The sequence below is a fragment of the Manis javanica genome, chromosome 3 (genome assembly GCF_040802235.1).
Source record: "Manis javanica isolate MJ-LG chromosome 3, MJ_LKY, whole genome shotgun sequence".
Classification (NCBI taxonomy): Eukaryota; Metazoa; Chordata; class Mammalia; order Pholidota; family Manidae; genus Manis; species Manis javanica.
Genome location: NC_133158.1, coordinates 3145113 through 3162542, shown reverse-complemented (window position 1 = coordinate 3162542; position 17430 = coordinate 3145113). Strand labels below are relative to the sequence as shown.

Below are 17430 nucleotides of genomic sequence, written 5' to 3'. Positions count from 1 at the left end.
TCCTTCCCATAGGGGTGCAGACAGGATGGGGGTGGGACACTGGTCCTGCCCAGCTCTCAGGCCCCTTCCACCACCTGCTGCCACCCACCTCCTCTCGGCCCAGGCCACCCACAGAGGATGATCTGGGTTGCAGCTGGATGATGGTGCCAAGCAGAGTGTATGTCTCATTCTGGGCGAAGGTGATGTTGGCATTGTCATGCAGGCCAAAGATCTCAGGCATGTCGTTGAGAGGGAGGCCCTTGATGTAGGAGAGGTAGCCCTGGAGGTGGGAGGGGTAGGAGGGTGGCCACTGAAGCCCCTGCCCACTCCACCCCAGCTGGGGGGGGGCCTCCAATTGAGCACAGCCCATTGTCACCCCTGGTTGCAACCCTTATGCATCTCCCTGGTCGTGGGACTCCAGGGCCTCTGAGGCACTGAGGGTGTCTTCTTCTCTTCCAGCCACCTTCCTGCTGCCGGCCCTTTACGCTGACAACCCACACTCTGGAATGCCCGATCCAGGCCCTGACCACCTCTCCCATCTTACAGGAGGCTTGTTTCCTCAGGAAGCCCTCCCTGGCCCCACCATCTGGGTGGGCTACTGCGGTTAGCTCAGGCAGCGGCTGGGGGGCAGGGGCAGAGGGAGAGTGGGGGCAGGAGGGGCGCTGCCCTGCCCACGGCTACCTCTGGGGGCTCAGGAGTTCCTCCCCCAGCACCCAGGTGCAGTCGGCACCTCGGCACCCAGCCCCCGGCCTGGCCCAGGCCCCTATGGCGGGGTGTGCGCACATGGAGGTCGTGGGTGGGTGGGATCTGGTGGTAGACGCCAGAGGCGCTGTAGCTGTGCTGCGGGAAGAGCACAGAGGGGCTGTAGAAGTCCTCCAGGATGCTCATGACGCAGCGGCGATCCCAGTCATCGGTGACGCGGCCCCCATAGTTGATCTCCCCCGCGGTGTACTTAAGGACCTGCGGGGAGGGTGGGTGAGGGCCCGCGCACGCCTGGCCCCCCCCCTGGGGCTGCCCCTGGCCCACCTTGTAGGGGACGTCCTCGTACTCATCCAGGAACATCCTGAGCTGGCTGATGCAGATGCGCAGGTCCCCGTCTGTGAACTCATAGGGGATGTTGAAGCCCAGCGGCCCAAACTTACGGCGCTCCAGCACGTTCCCGTGGAAGAGGCACAGGGACAGCAGCAGGGACTTGAACTCCATCACCTGCCGGTGTGGGGCAGCAGTGAGGGGCGGGGTGGGCAGTGAGGGGCAGAAGGGATGCTGGCAGGGCTGTGGCTGCCGCTCACCTGGTGACAGGAGTTGAGGAAGTCGTCGCTGAGGCTGCTGTAGGACTTGAGTAGGTTGGCCTTGACGCCGCGTGGTGGCTCAATGGTCATCTTGGAGCTGTTCTGCAGGATGGACACTGGGAACTTGTTGCTGGGCAGGCTGGTGAGCCACAGGCGGAAGTCCCGGTGCACCTAGTGGCCACACCCCACGTAAGCATGCAGACCCACGCTGGGGGCCACCGGCCCGCCAGAGGCCCTGGGCCACGCCCACCCTGACCCACCCCTGGCTGGGCCTCGTGCAGAGCCTGGGGTAAGATCATAGCCTCGGGCAAGTCCAGGATCACTGTCTGTACCAGCTGGCCTTGGGCGAGTCACATCACCTCTGGCCACAGTAACTGGCCGAGGAGGTGCCGAGTGGGGGCACTGAGAAGCTTAATCTAGTGATGTGGGCTACACATGTCGCCTCCGGGCGCGCCCTCCCCTGGCCCCGGGGTGGGGTGCATCAGCACTGCTCCCTTCGGCAGGGGAGGCCCGGGTGGAGGCAGGTAGGGCACTACACCTTATCAGGACTGATGTGCTCGATGAGGCGCTCCAGGGCGGGCATCCAGCTCGGAGCCAGGTGGCAGTTCTGGAAGAAGACCCACTTGCCCCTCTCTATGGAGTTGCGCATCATGGCTTCTGCCCGAGGGCCCTGTGGGGGCGGGTGCTGAGCAAGGTGGGGTGGGGGGGGTGCAGCTGGCCCCGCCCCCGCCCACCCCACCCTTACCTGGCCCTGGCCCAGGGAGATAGCAGAGAGCTTTTTGGAAAACTTCATCTCTTCTGCAAACTTGTAGAGGTCGGCAGCGGGGTCAGTGCCGGGCGACAGCACAAAGATGAGGGGTGTGGTGGAGTTGGAGTCTTTGAACACCAATGACAGGTTGGCTGTCTGCAGGGCAGGGACAAATGGTAGGGCCACCTGGGGCTGAGAGGCAGGGACCAGGGCAAGGGAGGGGGATCCTAGGGCTCCCAGACAGGGTCCCAGGGGGCCCTGGTCAGTCTGGAACTTCCCAGAGCCTCTGGATGAGCACTGGGATCCGTGGCCTGGCCCAGGTGCAGCCAGGCCCCTGAGACCCACGGGGAACCAGCTCAGTGCTGGCTGGAAGCACTTGCCTGGGGCTCAAGAAAGCGTGGCTCCAGGTTGGTGGCTACAAAGTCCTGCATGGCATTGGTAACCTTGTCCCCACGCAGGCAGCGGAGGACCAGCAGCTTCTGGAACTGGTCCAGGTACTGGTCCCAGATGCCAGGCAAGGGCTCCCTGCAACAGTGCCCATGCCTCCCTAAGAGCCAATCTGTGGGAGGGTACTGGCCCCAAAGACTCTGATGGCTGGAGGGCAAGAGCGAGTGGGGTGTCTGGGGTACGTGGCCAGGGACACAGAAGAGATGTGGCCACAGCTGCAGGGCAACCCTGATGGTCCCTCAGAGAAGGCTCCTGGGCTGTCACCCCTCCATGTGCCCACCCTGCTATGCCCTGGGGCCCACCGGTGGGGTTCGAGGCTGTCAAAGATGGCCCGGAATTCCGGGAGGTGCTTCACAAAGTCAGTTGCGAAGGAGGAAAAAGTTGGCAGGTTTGAGAGCGCCAGAATATCTCGCCAGGCCCGGTCTGACAGCCAGTCCGGAGCAGGGTTCTCAGTCCTGACCTGGATGGAGCCCCCAGACAGGAGGTAGCGCCACTCATTCTGGCAGGGGACAGGGAGAGGCTAGTGCCCAGACCCCGTGTCTGCCTCCAGCACCCCCCACCCACAGTGCCTCCCCTACCACCCTCAGCCAGAGAAATGAGCCCTTGCTTGGCGGGGACAGCTGGACGGGTTGGGATTTGTGTCCTCTGGTCACCTTTTCCCAGCTGGGGGCCCTTAGGCAAAGGATTTGACCTCTCTGAACCTGCTTTTCCTCACTTTGGAATGGAGGACGCATCAGAACTCTGACTGCTTCCCAGGGGTTTCGTCGGGCCGGGTGAGAGTCCACTGGGGAGCCCAGCGCCCTGCGCACAGCGAGGGCCCTACCCGGGGTGGCCGCACTCCCTCCCGGAGCGCTCTCCAGCGCTCAGGGCTCCGGGAGGCCTGGGCCACGCTAACCCAGGGCCTCTGGGCTGCTGTGCGCAGGGGTTCTCGAGGCCTCGGCCCGTTGGCTCTCCCAGGCCCTGCAGCGGGCAGCTCTCTATGCAGGCACCTGGTCGATCTTGTCCTCATTCATCATGATGCGGGCACACAGCAGGAAGGCGAACAGCAGCTTGTGCTTCTCGAAAAGGCTGCGGCAGACGTTGCTGTACAGGCTGTAGGTCAGGTAGCGGTTGATGTTGGCAATGCGCTGCTTCAGGTTGTCTGCAGGGCAGAGGTGAGGGCAGCAACATGCTGGCCTGGCCCAGCCCAACTCCCTGAATACACGGGGCGGCCTGGGCATCCCCTTGGGGCATTTGCACTTCCCGGGAAAAGGGCCCTGGGTGGGGGCAGAGAGGGGGGTGTTCTTCTGTAGTGAGAGTCTGATGTAAGCATGTGGGCCAGGGAGCATGCGTGTCTACGTGTATGTGCCCACAGTGGCGACACGTCCATGAGTGTCCCATCTGTGCCGGGTGGCAGCCCAGCATCTGTGTCACCAAGTCCGTGTGTGCCAGGGCTACCTGCCCTCTCTGAGTTGGTGATGCCCGAGAGGAAGATGCCGAGGAACCATTCGAGGGAGTACTGGTACATGGGGTCCACGTTGGCCAGGTCGGACACACAGAAGAAGAGGATCTGGGTGCGGACGGCCACGGGTATGTACTCCATTCGCATGAGGTCAATGTCCTTCTCCGTCTGCTCCGCGATCCTGACCTTGGCCTGGGGTGCAGGGTAGGTAGAGGCATCAGACTCTGGGAGGCAGGCAAAGAGCAGCTGCAGAGGCAGGAAGGGGGGCCCACCTGGATCTCGGCAGCCTTTGTCTTGGACGCCTCCAGCACCTTGATGAGCTCCGTGTCATCCACGGGGTTGCCCTGGGAGGAGCTGAGCCGGTACAGGATCTGGTCTTCAATGTCCTTCAGCTCCTGGCGCATCTTGGCATTGCTGACAATCAGCTGGTTCCTGGCTTCTTCCAGGTCAGGCCGCTCCTCAGCCACTACCTGGCCCAGCAGCTGGTCTTCGAGGCCGCTGCCAGAGGCAAGGGACACCGTGTCTGCATCAGCTGATGGGTCCCGGGGGGCCAGCCTCACATCTGCTCCCCTATCCACCTGGGGCTGCAAGCGCATAGCATCCATGCCAGTGGCAGCCTGCCCTCTATTTCAGGCTGCAAGGCTAACACAGAACCTGCCTCAAAGTGACCTTTTCTCTCTGGGATCTTGGGCAGCAACCTGGAACCCCAGCAGAGGCCAGGCAGTTGCATGTGTGAGCTGCTGGGATCTCTGAAAAACTCCGTATTAGCAGGAGGAGGCTGTGGGTGGCTGGTAGGGACAGGCCTTAAGGGCGGTTTCATGGCCTGGCCTGTGGAGAGCTTCGTGGTGGCCACCAGCGTGGAGGCCTTAGCACAAAGCAGGCCTGTGGGGCCTGTGGGTGCCTAGCAAAAGCCACTGGGCTGGGCTCCTGGCAGCAAGGGCAGGGACAGGACTTGGGTGCAGGAGCCAGAGTGTGTCCCACACTCAGGGCTCCAGGGCAGTCTGGGGTCATCTGTGGGAGGGGGCCTAGATAAGGTACGGCTAGTGCCCAGGGAGGCCAGGGTGTCCCGGCCAAGGATCAGGACAAGTTGAGACGGTGTTCTTATGTGGAAATAGTGGCAAGCGAAGGGAGTGGGTGGAGGGGCTAGAGATGGCCGGGGGGGGGGCTGGAGCACCCAGGAAGAAGCTGGCTGAGGCTCTGAGTGGGGAAGACCCAGTGAGCCCCAGCCTGGAGGTGGGAGAGGTGCCGCCGGACACGCCCAGAGACTGGGGGCATACCTGGGCGACAGGGTGAAGTTGATGAGGGTGAGTTTGGTGGCGACCTCGGGTGTGTAGTGTGGGTTGGGCAGTTTGGTGGTGATGTACATCCTGAAGTCCTCGTGGTAAGGGATGGCCGTGTCCCCCAGCTTTAGCATCGTGCTCCCCTGCTGCTTGTACGTCTGTGGCAGATGGCGGGGGGGCACGGCTGTGGCCTGGGCTTTGCCAGTGCAGCAGGGGGAGGCACTGTCCTCCCCCCTATCCAGGCCGCAGGCCACTCCCAGCCCCCCAGCCTCTGCAGGGGGCCCACCTGCTTGAGCAGCACGGGCTCCAGGGCCGGGTCCAGCTCCTCGCCCACATTCTCCAGAAGGCAAGGCTTTCCAAAGCGGATGGCATTCTCCATGCTGCGCAGGAAGTCTCGGTCACTCAGCTTGAACACATCCAGCCCACTGTCCTTCTCCTGTGGGCACAGGGGATGAGTGGAGGCCCTGGGGGCTGAAAGCCAGCCTGAGGCTCAGCCGTGCAGGGTCAGGCAGCGGCACCAGGCAGGTGGGCTCACCATGTTCTTGATCCATTTGTTGGCCTGGCCCTGAGGGTCGATGAAGTGGGTCCAGCGCTGGGAGAACTGGTTGATGACCCCGTTCTCCACTGACAGTGTGTCATTGGGGAGGCCAGCGATCTGTAGGGCACCGGGCACCAGACTGGGTCAAGCTCTCACATGAGAGGCAGAGAGTGCAGGGCCAGCTTCTCTTTCCCTTGGAGGTGGGCGCAGGTGGTAGCGGGCACAGGGCCCAGCCCCCAGGACCTGGCTGTCCTCCTGCCCCTAGGCTGGCTCCTGACATCCTTCCTTGCTGGGCCTTCCTGCCCTCCTGGCCCCCGAGTGCCCACTCACTTAGCCCCTTGGTCCTCCTGGCCCCTGCTCACCCTCGCCGCTGCCCACGGCCTCTTAGTTCTCTCCCGGGCCGAGTCTACCTATGCTTCAGGGTTGACGTCAGACGTGACTTCTTTGAGGGAAGCTTTCTTAACTCCCACCCCAGCTGACTCACAGGCAGCTCTGCCCGGTTAGCTCACTGGGCCTGTGCTGCTCTCCGCCCACATCTCCTCTCTGACCCGCCACCCTTACTGCTGGGTTCAGGGAAGGCATCTCTGAGCAGACCCGGGAAAGGGGGCTTTAGGGAGGCAAGGGGCTCCGGCCAGCCGGGCCCATGCTGCAGGCCCAGCCCGGCCACCCCCACCCCCCAGGGCTGCACCTGCCACGAGCGGATCTTCACAGGGTTCCCCAGCGTCCCCACGAGCGTGGACTCCGGGGTATGTGGGACCTGGTGGACCATGAGCTGCCTGACCCAGTGGTTGTAGAGCACTATGCGGTACTGGCCCTGGAGAGATGCCGGACTCAGGGCCACCCCACCATGATGCCCGCGATGCCCACCCACCGTGCCCTGCCACCCAGCAGCTGGGAGACATACACAGAGGCCAGGGCTCAGGTGGGAAGCCGCTGCCTCCGTAAGCCTCAGACCCTCATCTGGGAGACAGGGTAATGACAGCAATGCCCACCTGTCAGGGAGACTGTGTGGACTGAGGGATGCCCCCAGCCGGCACAGAAGTGCGAGCTTCTATTTCCCACTAATCCAGCCCTGCCAGGACAGGTTGCCTGGCTGTTTTGTGCACTGCTGTATCCCATGCTTGGAATGGTACCTGGCTCAGTCAGGGCGCCTTGTATGAGTGAGGGAAGAGCCACCCACAGGCTGCCCCTCACGGAGGTGAGGCCTAAGGCAGGGCCTCTTTGGGAGGTGAGGCTATCCCAGACAGGGCTGGGGGCTCCTTACCGTGAAGGGGCCCAGATAGGCCACGAAACCAGCGGCCACCAGCACATCACCGGAGATATTGTCAAGCATGTGCTCCAGATTCTCCACCGTCTCCTGCCAGCGTACCCTCTCTTCCGACAGCCCACTGATGAGCTGCAGAGGCAGCCCCACCAGGGGGGGGTGGGCTCTGGGACGCTGGGCTGGGGATCTGTGCGCCCCTGCCCAGGAGAGCCCCAGGCTGCAGGGGAGGGGGTGCAGCTAGCCACCCCAGGACCACCCGACCCATCCAGTCCCTGTCGGGGGCACCCACAGGCCCTCCCGAGAGGGCTATGCACACCTTGTCAGCACGACCCAGCCGCTGCTCACACTGCTCACACTTGAGCTCCAGCTCCTCCTTCTTGGACACGCATTCTCGGTACTTGGCCTGCAACGTGGCAATGCCATCCTCCACCTCATGTAGGCGCTGCTTTGCCTCCCCCAGAACCTTCCGTGTCACCTCCAGGTCGTCCTGGGCCTCCCGCAAGGCTTGCTGCAGGCAACAGCATGGGGCCAGCTTGTCGGGTGCTCCTGGGGAGCCCTCGCCTCCCCTGCCCACAGCTGTACCCAGCCCTCACCCGCTTGGGCTCCACAGCCTTGGCCACGAAGTGGTACTTGTGCATGGCGCGCACCCACTGGCAGATGGAGGTGCAGGCCTTGGACACCTTGGCGATGGCAGCTGGCTGGAACTCCTCATTGTCGATGTATGGCTGGATGGCTTTGATCACTGCCTCCCCGATGTTGTCCTGGGGATGGAAACCGGGGGCTTCAGGGGATGCTTCCCAGGGAGGATGGGGTCAGGCGTCCTGGTAAGGAGCACCCAGTCCTGCTTCTGTGCCCCATGCAAGCCTCAATACAGGTGTCCTCCTCAGAGAGTAAACATGACCGAGCAAGGCTGGCCGAAAGAGCAACTTATGTGTTCCATAATTTCAGATAATATGATTGGAGAGTTCTTCCTCGAGAAACAGCCAGCTTCAATCTGATCATATACAGGCCCCATTCAAAACTCATTGAGAGGTAAGGGCTGCTTCCTAGCAGTTGTGGATATGAGTGAGTAAGTCAAGGGTAATAATCCCCACCCTGAGAGCTCACCACACCCCTGGGGCTCTTGGCGCACCCTGGGAACGTCCAGACCCATAGTTCAGGATGAGCCCAGGAATCTGCATTACTCATGAGCTCCCAGAGAGCTCAGAGCTTGGGACTGTGGGCACCTGAGCACTGGCTGTGAGCACTCCTGGTTTGGGCTTAATTAGGCCTATGGGCCTCTGGTTTCTAGTGTGTTGGAAGAGGAAGAAGGATGGGGGATCTATAGGAATTCCAGCGGCCTATTGGCCATTGTCTTCAACCTCCCAGTACAGCCTGGGAAGTGCCCGGTGTCCCAATATTGACACATGGTGGTAGTGGGTGGCCTGTGTGGGACATGCAGTTGCTCCCTAGCCAATTTCTGGGCCAAAGAAGGTCCCTCCAAGAGGGTTGTGGGCTCCAGGCTGACTAATCATGAAGCAGCCTCTAAGAGAGCACCTGCCCATGGACACTGAGAGCTCCAGATAGACAAAGAAACCCAGAGACAGACAGCCGCAGCTGAACTCTGGTGCTGAAGCCACGGGAGAGGCGATGGTCAAGGCTGAGATGGTGATCTAGGCCAAGAATGTGGGGTCCGCAGGGGGGAAAGGGCACAAGAGGAAATCTCCAGGCTGCAGAGCCGTGGAGCGATGTATGGGAGCCTGCCTGTCCTGACTTCCTCAGTGCCCATCTGTTGACAGGTCTGTTGTCGCCCCACCAGCCAGACGGCTCCTCTGGGCCAGGGTCTGGCCTGGGCAGCATGGCCTCAGGACTGAGTGTGCTGCAGGCAGAGAGGCAGGACCAAGCCCCCACTGCTGGGCCCTGCCCTCCCTCACTGGCTGGCCAGGGCCCTGGTGTGCTCACCTTGTCGAACTTGAAGAGGTTCTCAAGGAAGCGGCCAGGGTCCTGCAGCAGCCCCTTCCCAGGCTCCCAGTAGTCGTCCACCTTGGAGCCAGGCTTCTCTCCAGGCACTTTCTTGGGCTTGATGCCCTTCATGATGCACACAGCTTCTATGACCAGCTTCACACCTGGAGGCGGCCGCTGCATGGCACGCACCTGGGGGCCAGGCCAAGCGTGGGGAAGGGAAAGGCCCATCGCCGAGGACCCTGGGCAGCGTCAGCTGCCGACAGGGTGGGCTGCCCCAGCCAAGTCCCTACCACACAGGCAAAGGCCATACCCAGAGACCCGCTGAGGTCTGCCTTGGCCTGCGGCTCCTACTGCTCCCCCACACACCCAGCCCGGCCATGAGGTCTGGCTGCTCATTTCTCTGGTTCAGAGCTCTCCCTAGGTGCCTGCCTGGGCCTTGTGGCTGGTGCAAGGAGGTAGGGATAGGCAGCTAGGATACGCAGAGGGAGGGCCTGAGGGCCGGGGCTCGAGAGGCACCAGAGAGCAATTCCGGGGGAGCTCACCCACCTCAGTCACGTCATTCTTGTTGAGGTTGCGCAGGCTGGCCAGGGCAGCGTCCAGGGCAGGCAGCGCCTCATCCAGATCCTTCTGCGCATCATCGGCGATAGCTTGTGCCTTCCTGGCCTTCTCGTTGGCCTTGACCTCCTCTGCCTGCACTGAATTCCGGGTCTCCTCGGCAATGGCTGTGTCCACCTGGGGAGTGGAGGCAGGGAGGGCCCCCCTGGTAGCCAGTGTCAGGAACAGGTGTGGCCTCCTCCCCTTTGTCCTCCGCATCTCAGTTTCCCGAGGAGGAAGGGAATGAGGGTTGGGATGCCCCATTCTCCACAGGCCCTCTCGGCTGTGACAGGCTGTGGAGAGCTGGGGCATGAGGAGCCTCTTCCAGTCCCATTGCTCCCTGTGGACCTGGCATGGGGCTCAGGGCCTTTCATGCTTGAGCATAACTGCTCCATGGGGCAGGATGCTAGGAGCCCACAGGACATCTCCCCACAAGACAGAAAGGCACTCCCTCTGTGAGCTACTTTCTTTCCATCGGCTGGAAGAATTTTCAATACACTGACTTTGTAGCGCAGGCTGTGACTACTTCTGCCAGAAAGCTCCCATAACGAGTGGGCAAATCTGTGATGTCTGCTGTGAGGACCAGGCCCTTGACTGCCGGGCCCTCACGCAGACTCAGAGGATCTCCAGGCAGACGCAGGCAGGTTCTGGGGGCTCCCCGTGGCCGCCCCACCACCTGGCCTGCGCCGTGAGTGTCAGCGTTTTGATTTGCCTTGCTGTTCACCACAGCCCTGCCAGTGTAGAACTGGGCACAGACAGGCTCAGAGCGAGCATTTGTTGAATAAACAAATGACTAGTGAATGAGGAAACTGGGCACAGGGAGGCTTAGCAACCCAGAGAGGTCGGGTAGCTAGTGATCCCAAGGTTGCAGGGCAATGCCGAGCCCTCACACATGGCCAGACATCACGGAGGCAGCCACAACCTTGATCTGCTCCATGGTGAGCATGGTGTCCTTGGCAGCCTCTTCCAGCAGGGGGCGCATGATCTCCAGCTCCTCCTGCATCTTGGCCACGTCTTCCGAAGTGCGCAGCAGCTGGTCAGGGGGGCACAAAGAGGAACTCGATGTGACAGGGACCTGAGCGGGAGTTGGGCCTGCAGGGGCCAGGAAGAAAGCCCTACAGGAGCCCTCATTCTTGATAGAGGCTGTGCCTGGCAGCTTCTGAGCCCCAGGTTGCTCAGCGGACCAGCTCTGGCCTTGCGCTTGGCTGGCAGCTTTTGCTCATCTGGAGAGGGAGGAAGCCATCCATTTAAACACTGTGGGCTGCCGGCCGAAAGGCTGGGCTGGGCCTCCTCCCCAGGCTGAGGCTAAGATGAGCAGGATGGTGGGCAGCCTGCCATTGCCCCCAAGGCCCCACCCTGGCCCACCTTATCCAGGCCACTTTCCATGCGGTTCTTGGCGGTTTTCAGCTCCTGTTTCTTCTGCCTAATAAGGATGGTGAAAATATTGAGCAGCTCCAGGTAGCTCTTGGGAGTCACGTAGTTGTGGCGGGCCAGCTCGGCCAGGTATTCGATGCACTTCTTGGCCACCGACTGGTGGATAAACACACAAACCTGGATCTGTGGGGCAGGAGGCCACTGATGTCAGCCTTGCAGAGGCCCCATCAAAGATGGGGTGCAGGGTGCACTGGGGCCCTCAAAGCTACTACAGCCTGGTTCCGAGGAGGCTGCCACATTCAGGAACCTCAATATCCCTCATATTCCCTTTCTCCTGTGACCCTCGTGACCTCCAGGTCAAGTCACCCATTCTGCAGATGAAAAGCTCATGACCCAGAGAAGTCAAGGGGTTTTCTCAAGTTCACGCAGCTGTCAAGGGCAGAGCTGGCTTAGAACACAGACTCAGGTGTCTCCCAGCTCTTGGCCCAAGGCCCTTGTCACAGCCCCCAGGACATGCCTTTCTTTGAAAGTCCTAAGGGGGCGCCCCCTCAGAGGCTGGATCTGGGGTTGGGAGGGCCCAAGGCCTCAACCCAGCCGGGCAGGGAAATGGGCCCCCAAGTGAGTGTCACACTCAGATTGGACCAGACAAATCTAGCCCCCATCTGCAGTCTCTGGTTTGTGCTAGGGCGACCTCTGATGAATGCTGCCGTGAAGCTCTTGAAATAAAACAAACAGTGACTATGTGACTTGCGTGTCTGATCTCCTGTGTCACTATGATGACCACGTGGCACTCCCATTATACAGATGATGGAACTGAGGCTTAGACAGGTGAAGCTCTGCCCAAAGGCTTTTTGGCAGCATCGGGCCCCAGAGAACCCCAGCCCAAACCTGAACTGCTCCCCCGATGGCTTGCTCCTCAGAAGACACCTACCAGTCCTTCAACTACTTCGGGAGTTACTTCCAGTTCTGGGATCTCGTTCAGGAATGTGGTGGCCACAGACTCCAGGGCCTCTGCCGGCCACTCGTTAAACCAGTCGATGGTACAGCAGTTGACCAGGGAGGGGAACTGCCTCAGGCGAGCTCGGAAGACCTCTCCAATGGGGCTGAGGGGGCAGGAGGTCAAATGAGGCCCTGGAACACTGACTGACACCCCAGCGGTGTAGCAGCCAGGCCCAGGGCACTCATCCTCATAGCAGGCCTCCGTGCACCCCACCCAGCCCCGCTGCCCCATGTGGCCTACAGCCATCTTACCTCATGCACAGCACCATGTGGATATTGCTGCGCACACGCCCAGTGTAGGCAGCCATGAGGTTGGCCTTGGTGGGCTGCAGGCCCTGCTCCTGGATATAGGGACGCATGGTGTTGACAATCTGGTCCTGCTCATCCAAGGTGTAGAGATTGGGAGTGTCACCCGAGCTCAAGATGTTGTTGATGTCCTCCAGAAAGGACTCATTCTTGATCTGGGGAGGGATGGGGTGCAGGAGTTGAGACCTGACGGTGGCGCCAGGGTGTGGAGTTTCATTCATGGCCACAGTCTTACTGGACCTCACAGCAACCCCATTATAGACCAAGAGGCCCAGGGTCACACAAGTGAGATCACAAGTCCTGCTCTAGGACTCATACTCAGCCTATGCTACAGTATGCTCTGAACGTCCCCATGGGGCTGTGGGAGGGCCCTGGGCCCTAGGGGGTAGCATCTTCCTCACTTTCCAGGCCTGTTCCCTAAACCAGGCTACAGGCAGAAAAGGTCCTCACCCATCTATTTGGCCAGTGCCTGCCAGTGCTAGAGGGCACCCTCACTTGCCTGACTACATGAGGGTAGCCAGGGAAGAAGCAGGGCTGGGAGCAGAGGGCCCCTGCCCAGGGTGGGTTACACTGCAGGCCTTCAGCCTTAGCCCAACCCTGACCCCCCAGTCAGGTTTAAGCACTGCTCTATTTGTCTTGAGGTCCCAGAGTGACAACCTCTCCTTCTCTGAGGTCTGGGACAAGGCCTTGTCTAGGGAGCTCTGAAGGGAGCAGCCCAGAGAGGGGAGCCGAGGGCACAGCACCTTGGCATGAGGCCTGTGCTCCTTGAAGCAGGAAGCCAGTGAGTGTGGTGCCACATGTGGTCATTCACGGTGCTGGGAACCTTCTTCACCCTCAGGGTGCAGTAATGATCTATACCGCCCTAGCTCCGATAGGCTGGGATGGCCCAATGCACCTGACGCACCCATCTGTGGCCCTCCTGATACTGACCATCCCTCCAAGACCCACCCCCACTGACAGTGACCTGGGCATGGAGGGCTGGCACCTTCAGGATGCCACACTGAGATAGAGTAGTATCCAGCCCACCCTGGGCCCTGCCCTGGCTGCAGTGTTGCACCTGGGTGTCTGAGAACAAGAAGGTGATGGGCAGGCTGTGCAGGCCGGCCTTGAACAAGACCTTCTTCACATCTTCACGCCACTCCGTCATGCCATAGTTCTTGGATAGCTCGATCTGGAAGCACTCGTACTCAGCCCTGTAAATAAATGCCAGAGGTTGAGACCAGAGGCTGAGGGGCTGGCAGGCACCCACGCCCCACCCCAGCCATCCGGGGTCTACTCCCATTCTGGGAAGACCTGCAAACTCTCCAGGCCCTGAATCTGCTCTCTGGCCTCCAGACCTTTGTGTGAACTATTCCCTTGGTCTAGAAATACTCCCTTTCCATCCTCCCAGCTCTGAGTCTGAAAGCAGGCCCACAGCTGCCTCCTTCAGGAAGCCCTCTTGGATGCCTGTAACTACACGCCCTCCCTGTAGCACCACAGGGCATTGCTGCTGCTTCTCTATAAAGCCCAGGTCCTGTTCCCAGTCCTCCCAGAAGCCCACAGGCTGGGTGGGTTTGTCTCGGGGTGGCCTCAGGCTCCCAGCACTGTGGAAGAACATGGATGGAACCAACACAGTCTGCCACCAGCTGTCCACTGTCCACCACGCCCAGGGTCCTCACATATGTGAAGCGAGCCGTGTGAGGGAGCTGCGGCCACTGCCACCCACTCCCAGCAGGAGCGCATTGCCCAGCGCCTGGCGCAGGGTCCGGCTGATGCGGCAGATGTGACTCATGGCATCCATGAAGAGGACCAGCTTCAGCTTGGCTGTGTTCACCTGGTTGTAGTCCTCCATGAACTCCTTGATCACCTGCATCATCTGGGGGCCAGGGAGGACAGCAAGACCAGAGTCCTCCCTCTGTCCCCATGCACCAGGGCCCCTGACAGGCATGCATCCCCACCCATGGCCGCCCCTGCTCCTTTGTGCATGGAACGGTGTTGGGCCTTAAGAAGCCAGGTCCACCTGAATGAGGCCTGAGGGTCAGGGTCAGGGTCAGAGCCCAGCCTTTCCCTCCAGGGCTCACCAGGATGTGCTGACCTGGGAGCCTGGCAGGAGCTGCCGGAAACTAGGAGGGATGTATGTGGGGGGAAACCAGCAGGGGACCCCCCTGGCCAAGAGCTCAGGCCACTGACAAAGCTGTTTCCCTGCCTCCTGGGGGTCCTGGCAGACTCTCAGCCAGGGGTCGGGGGGCTTGCCCTCTGCGGGTGTGATGACAGCCCTCAAACGGGCACAGCAAGTCCTTGTCCACAGGGCCTGTCTCTGAGGTACTACAGGCTCGGGCTCAGAGGTGGCCAAGCAGGGCCTGCTGCCTCCCGTCTCACAGGCGAGGAAACGCACTTAGAGAGGCAGGTGCTGGCCTGCAGTCCCATCCGGGGGTAGCCCTCTAACTCTGCGTCCTGGCCTGCGGTCACAGTGCCGTGTCTGTGAGCAGTGGCAACAGAGGGCCTAGGTCCCCGGGCAGAGAGACGCGGGCCCAGCAGGGGCAGAGCACCAGCCAGGCCCCTCACCTTCTTCTCGCTGGTGATGAGCTCATAGGACTTGACATCGGAGCCTGGCGACATGAAGTCCCCATAGAGGATGGGCTGGTGGGGGCAGACCTCGTTGAAGGCCACCTCCCAGGGCTCCATGTGGCTCTCCAGGAGCTTGTCGAACCAGTGGCGGTCCTCGCCATTCACCAGGCGGTCACGGAACACGCGGCAGCTCTCGTGGTACCACAGCCGCAGCAGCTGTACCTTGTCCTGTGGTCGCCTCACATCAGCTCCCGCCCTGGCCTGCCACTCCACAAGCTCCAGGCTGGGAGGGCAGGTGGGCACCCCACCACCCAGGGCCGTGGGCAGGCTGCTCCCAGGGGCACCCACCGAGGACCCAGCCCGCGAGGTGCTGCCCAGGCCTCTTCACCCCGGCCCCAGGCCTGGCCGGCCAAGTGCCTGCTGAGCACCTAGCTCCTTAGCTGGTCATGGCCTCTCCTATCCCAGGTCCAGGAGAGATGCCTGATTCTCCTTACACCTTCCCGACACCCCACAACCGACCACTTGCTGAGCCCCAGTGACTTGACCCACAGACCCCCTGACTCTGCCCCATCTTGGTCTCTGCTGCCACTTCCAGCCCAGCTGGCTCACCTCTTCCTGGATGCTGGACCTCAGGAAGCCCCTTGGCAAGGCCAGGCCAGCTTGTCTGTCTCCCTGGCCGTGTTTGCACGCATTGCCTCGCCCATTTCCCATTCCAAAGTGCACATCGGTCCCACTCCCTCCATGCTCCCATGACCTCTGGAAGACCCCACCACCACCACAGTCTGCCACAGCCACCACACACCTGATGCCCCTCTCCCCACTCCCCTTTCCGGAGGGCCCGCACCCACCCCAATCCTCCCCAGGGCCTCCTTCGGGGACACCTCTCCCCCTCGCCTTGCCCTGGCTCCCTCCTCTTGCATGACCCCCATCCCAGCTGCGGTTGCAAACATGGATCTGGCCTTCGGATGGGACTCAGCTGCATGAAGGCAGGGCGCACCATGACCCAGCCCTCCTCAGGGCCTGCCCAAATCTGTGAGGGGCCAGGGGCACTGGGAGGCACTAGTGTGTGCCCTCCTCAGCTGGACACTGCGGAGGGGCCCACCAGATCCTCACCTCCACCTTGGCTGGGTCTGCCATGAGCATGCCCTGGAAGACCTTGGAGAGGTCCCTGAGGTTGAAGGTGTAGTGGGATTTCGCTGGGGTGGGCAGCAGCTGGGAGGTGATGGTGGAGTACACCATGATGGTGGCTTCTACCAGGGGGTCCGTGAAGTGAGCGATGTTGGGGGCCCCGGCTGTGGGGACAGGAGAGTGGCTGAGCCACACAGGTGGGAGTGCCAGTGCAGCCTTGGAGATGTGGAGATATCACACTCCCCACCCCCAGCCCATCTTTGCTAGGACTGTGCTCCCAGGCAGATGCCCCTGCCACTGCCCTGCCCACACGAGCTCCTCTCTGATGGCCCATCTTGGGGGAAGGATTCTCCTGCTCTGAGCTTCCCCGCACCCCCCCATCACATCCTTATTACCGACTTCACCTACGGCTTTGGGACACGGTCATGGAACTGGGGACACTAAAGGGGTTGGTGCTGGGTGGGGGCATGACTGCCTTGTCCTATGGGGCCGTGCAGACCCTAAATGTGCCATCTCTGAGCCCCACGTGGGGAGGGTCACACGGTCCACAAAGGCTACAGGAGTGCATCGTGGTGCACATGGGGACCTGGAGCTCAGCTGTGACCTTCAGCGCTTACTGCCTTTGGAGCCGTTGCAATCCCCAGCCTGTACCATTACCTCTAACGTAACCTACTTGCAGCTGCTTTGAAAACTATCCAATTCTTTGCTGGAAACTAGAATTCCAGCAGCGGGAACCTGAAGCAGAGGCGGCCCCGGAAGTGGAAGAAGGTAAAGAAGGGGCAGGAGGGCTCACAACCCCAGGGCAGCCCTCATTCTTCACTGGGGTGTTCAGTCCTGGGCACAGAGGGTGACCCCAACAGGCACACCCCTCACCCAGCAGGCCCTCATTCTTGTGGGGAGGTGCACGACAGGCAGATGGAGGCAGCTCACAGGTGCGGGAAGGCACTAGGGGCAGGCTGGCGGCAGGCGCAGGTTCTGGGAGAGCCTAGGTCGGGAGTAGTGAATGCTGGGAGGTGGGGCTACAAAGCAGAACGTGAGCGCGCCAGAGGGGACAGAGGGGGTGGGGCAGTGGGCAGCAGGCCTGCAGGCACGAGGACCAGCAGGGAGGGGGCGCCTGGACCTCCCACTGAGGGGACTCAGGCTCCTGCCTGCAAGAGCTCAAGCAGAGGAAGGAGATATCTGATACGTTTTAATGGTCCCACTGGCTGCAAGTGGAGGGCAAACAGGGAGATGCAGGGGGTAAAAGCAGATGCAGTGCACCAAGGCAGGGCTGCTGCTGCAGGTGAGGATGGGGTGGGGGCTGGGGAGGGCCCTGGCAAGACAGCCAGCAGACCTCGACAGATAGATGATGGCAAGAGAGAGAAACAGGAGTCCAGATGATACCAGGCCTGTCCTGAGCCACTGGAGGGATGAAGTTGCCACCGCGTGGGATGAGAGCAGCCAGATGGAGGTGGGTCAGGGTCATGGGCGCGCTGATGGAAGGGCACATGCAGAAAGGCATGTCCTCAGGCGGACAAGAGGGGTGGGATTCAGGTTGAGAGGAGGGCTTGGC

The 17430-nt window shown here is 61.4% G+C and overlaps 1 protein-coding gene across 1 annotated transcript in view; it reads right to left on the bottom strand.

Annotated features, from left to right (window-relative positions):
• The window catches only part of DNAH1 (dynein axonemal heavy chain 1), a 67923-nt gene that overhangs the window by 2096 nt on the left and 48397 nt on the right, over positions 1 to 17430 (bottom strand). Inside the window, exons 48-75 of the mRNA XM_073230683.1 lie at positions 15864 to 16042; positions 14748 to 14978; positions 13862 to 14058; positions 13261 to 13396; positions 12150 to 12358; positions 11830 to 12001; positions 10890 to 11081; positions 10447 to 10557; positions 9477 to 9662; positions 8928 to 9119; positions 7580 to 7747; positions 7303 to 7494; positions 6987 to 7118; positions 6411 to 6536; positions 5720 to 5839; positions 5471 to 5620; positions 5182 to 5342; positions 4177 to 4402; positions 3901 to 4096; positions 3453 to 3604; positions 2766 to 2962; positions 2393 to 2541; positions 2014 to 2168; positions 1807 to 1938; positions 1269 to 1439; positions 1006 to 1185; positions 763 to 939; positions 89 to 259 (exon numbers count right to left, since the gene is read on the bottom strand). Of these exons, the coding sequence (XP_073086784.1) occupies positions 89 to 259; positions 763 to 939; positions 1006 to 1185; positions 1269 to 1439; positions 1807 to 1938; positions 2014 to 2168; positions 2393 to 2541; positions 2766 to 2962; positions 3453 to 3604; positions 3901 to 4096; positions 4177 to 4402; positions 5182 to 5342; positions 5471 to 5620; positions 5720 to 5839; positions 6411 to 6536; positions 6987 to 7118; positions 7303 to 7494; positions 7580 to 7747; positions 8928 to 9119; positions 9477 to 9662; positions 10447 to 10557; positions 10890 to 11081; positions 11830 to 12001; positions 12150 to 12358; positions 13261 to 13396; positions 13862 to 14058; positions 14748 to 14978; positions 15864 to 16042 (4760 nt within the window). The remainder of the gene's footprint in view (positions 1 to 88; positions 260 to 762; positions 940 to 1005; positions 1186 to 1268; positions 1440 to 1806; positions 1939 to 2013; positions 2169 to 2392; positions 2542 to 2765; positions 2963 to 3452; positions 3605 to 3900; positions 4097 to 4176; positions 4403 to 5181; positions 5343 to 5470; positions 5621 to 5719; positions 5840 to 6410; positions 6537 to 6986; positions 7119 to 7302; positions 7495 to 7579; positions 7748 to 8927; positions 9120 to 9476; positions 9663 to 10446; positions 10558 to 10889; positions 11082 to 11829; positions 12002 to 12149; positions 12359 to 13260; positions 13397 to 13861; positions 14059 to 14747; positions 14979 to 15863; positions 16043 to 17430) is intronic.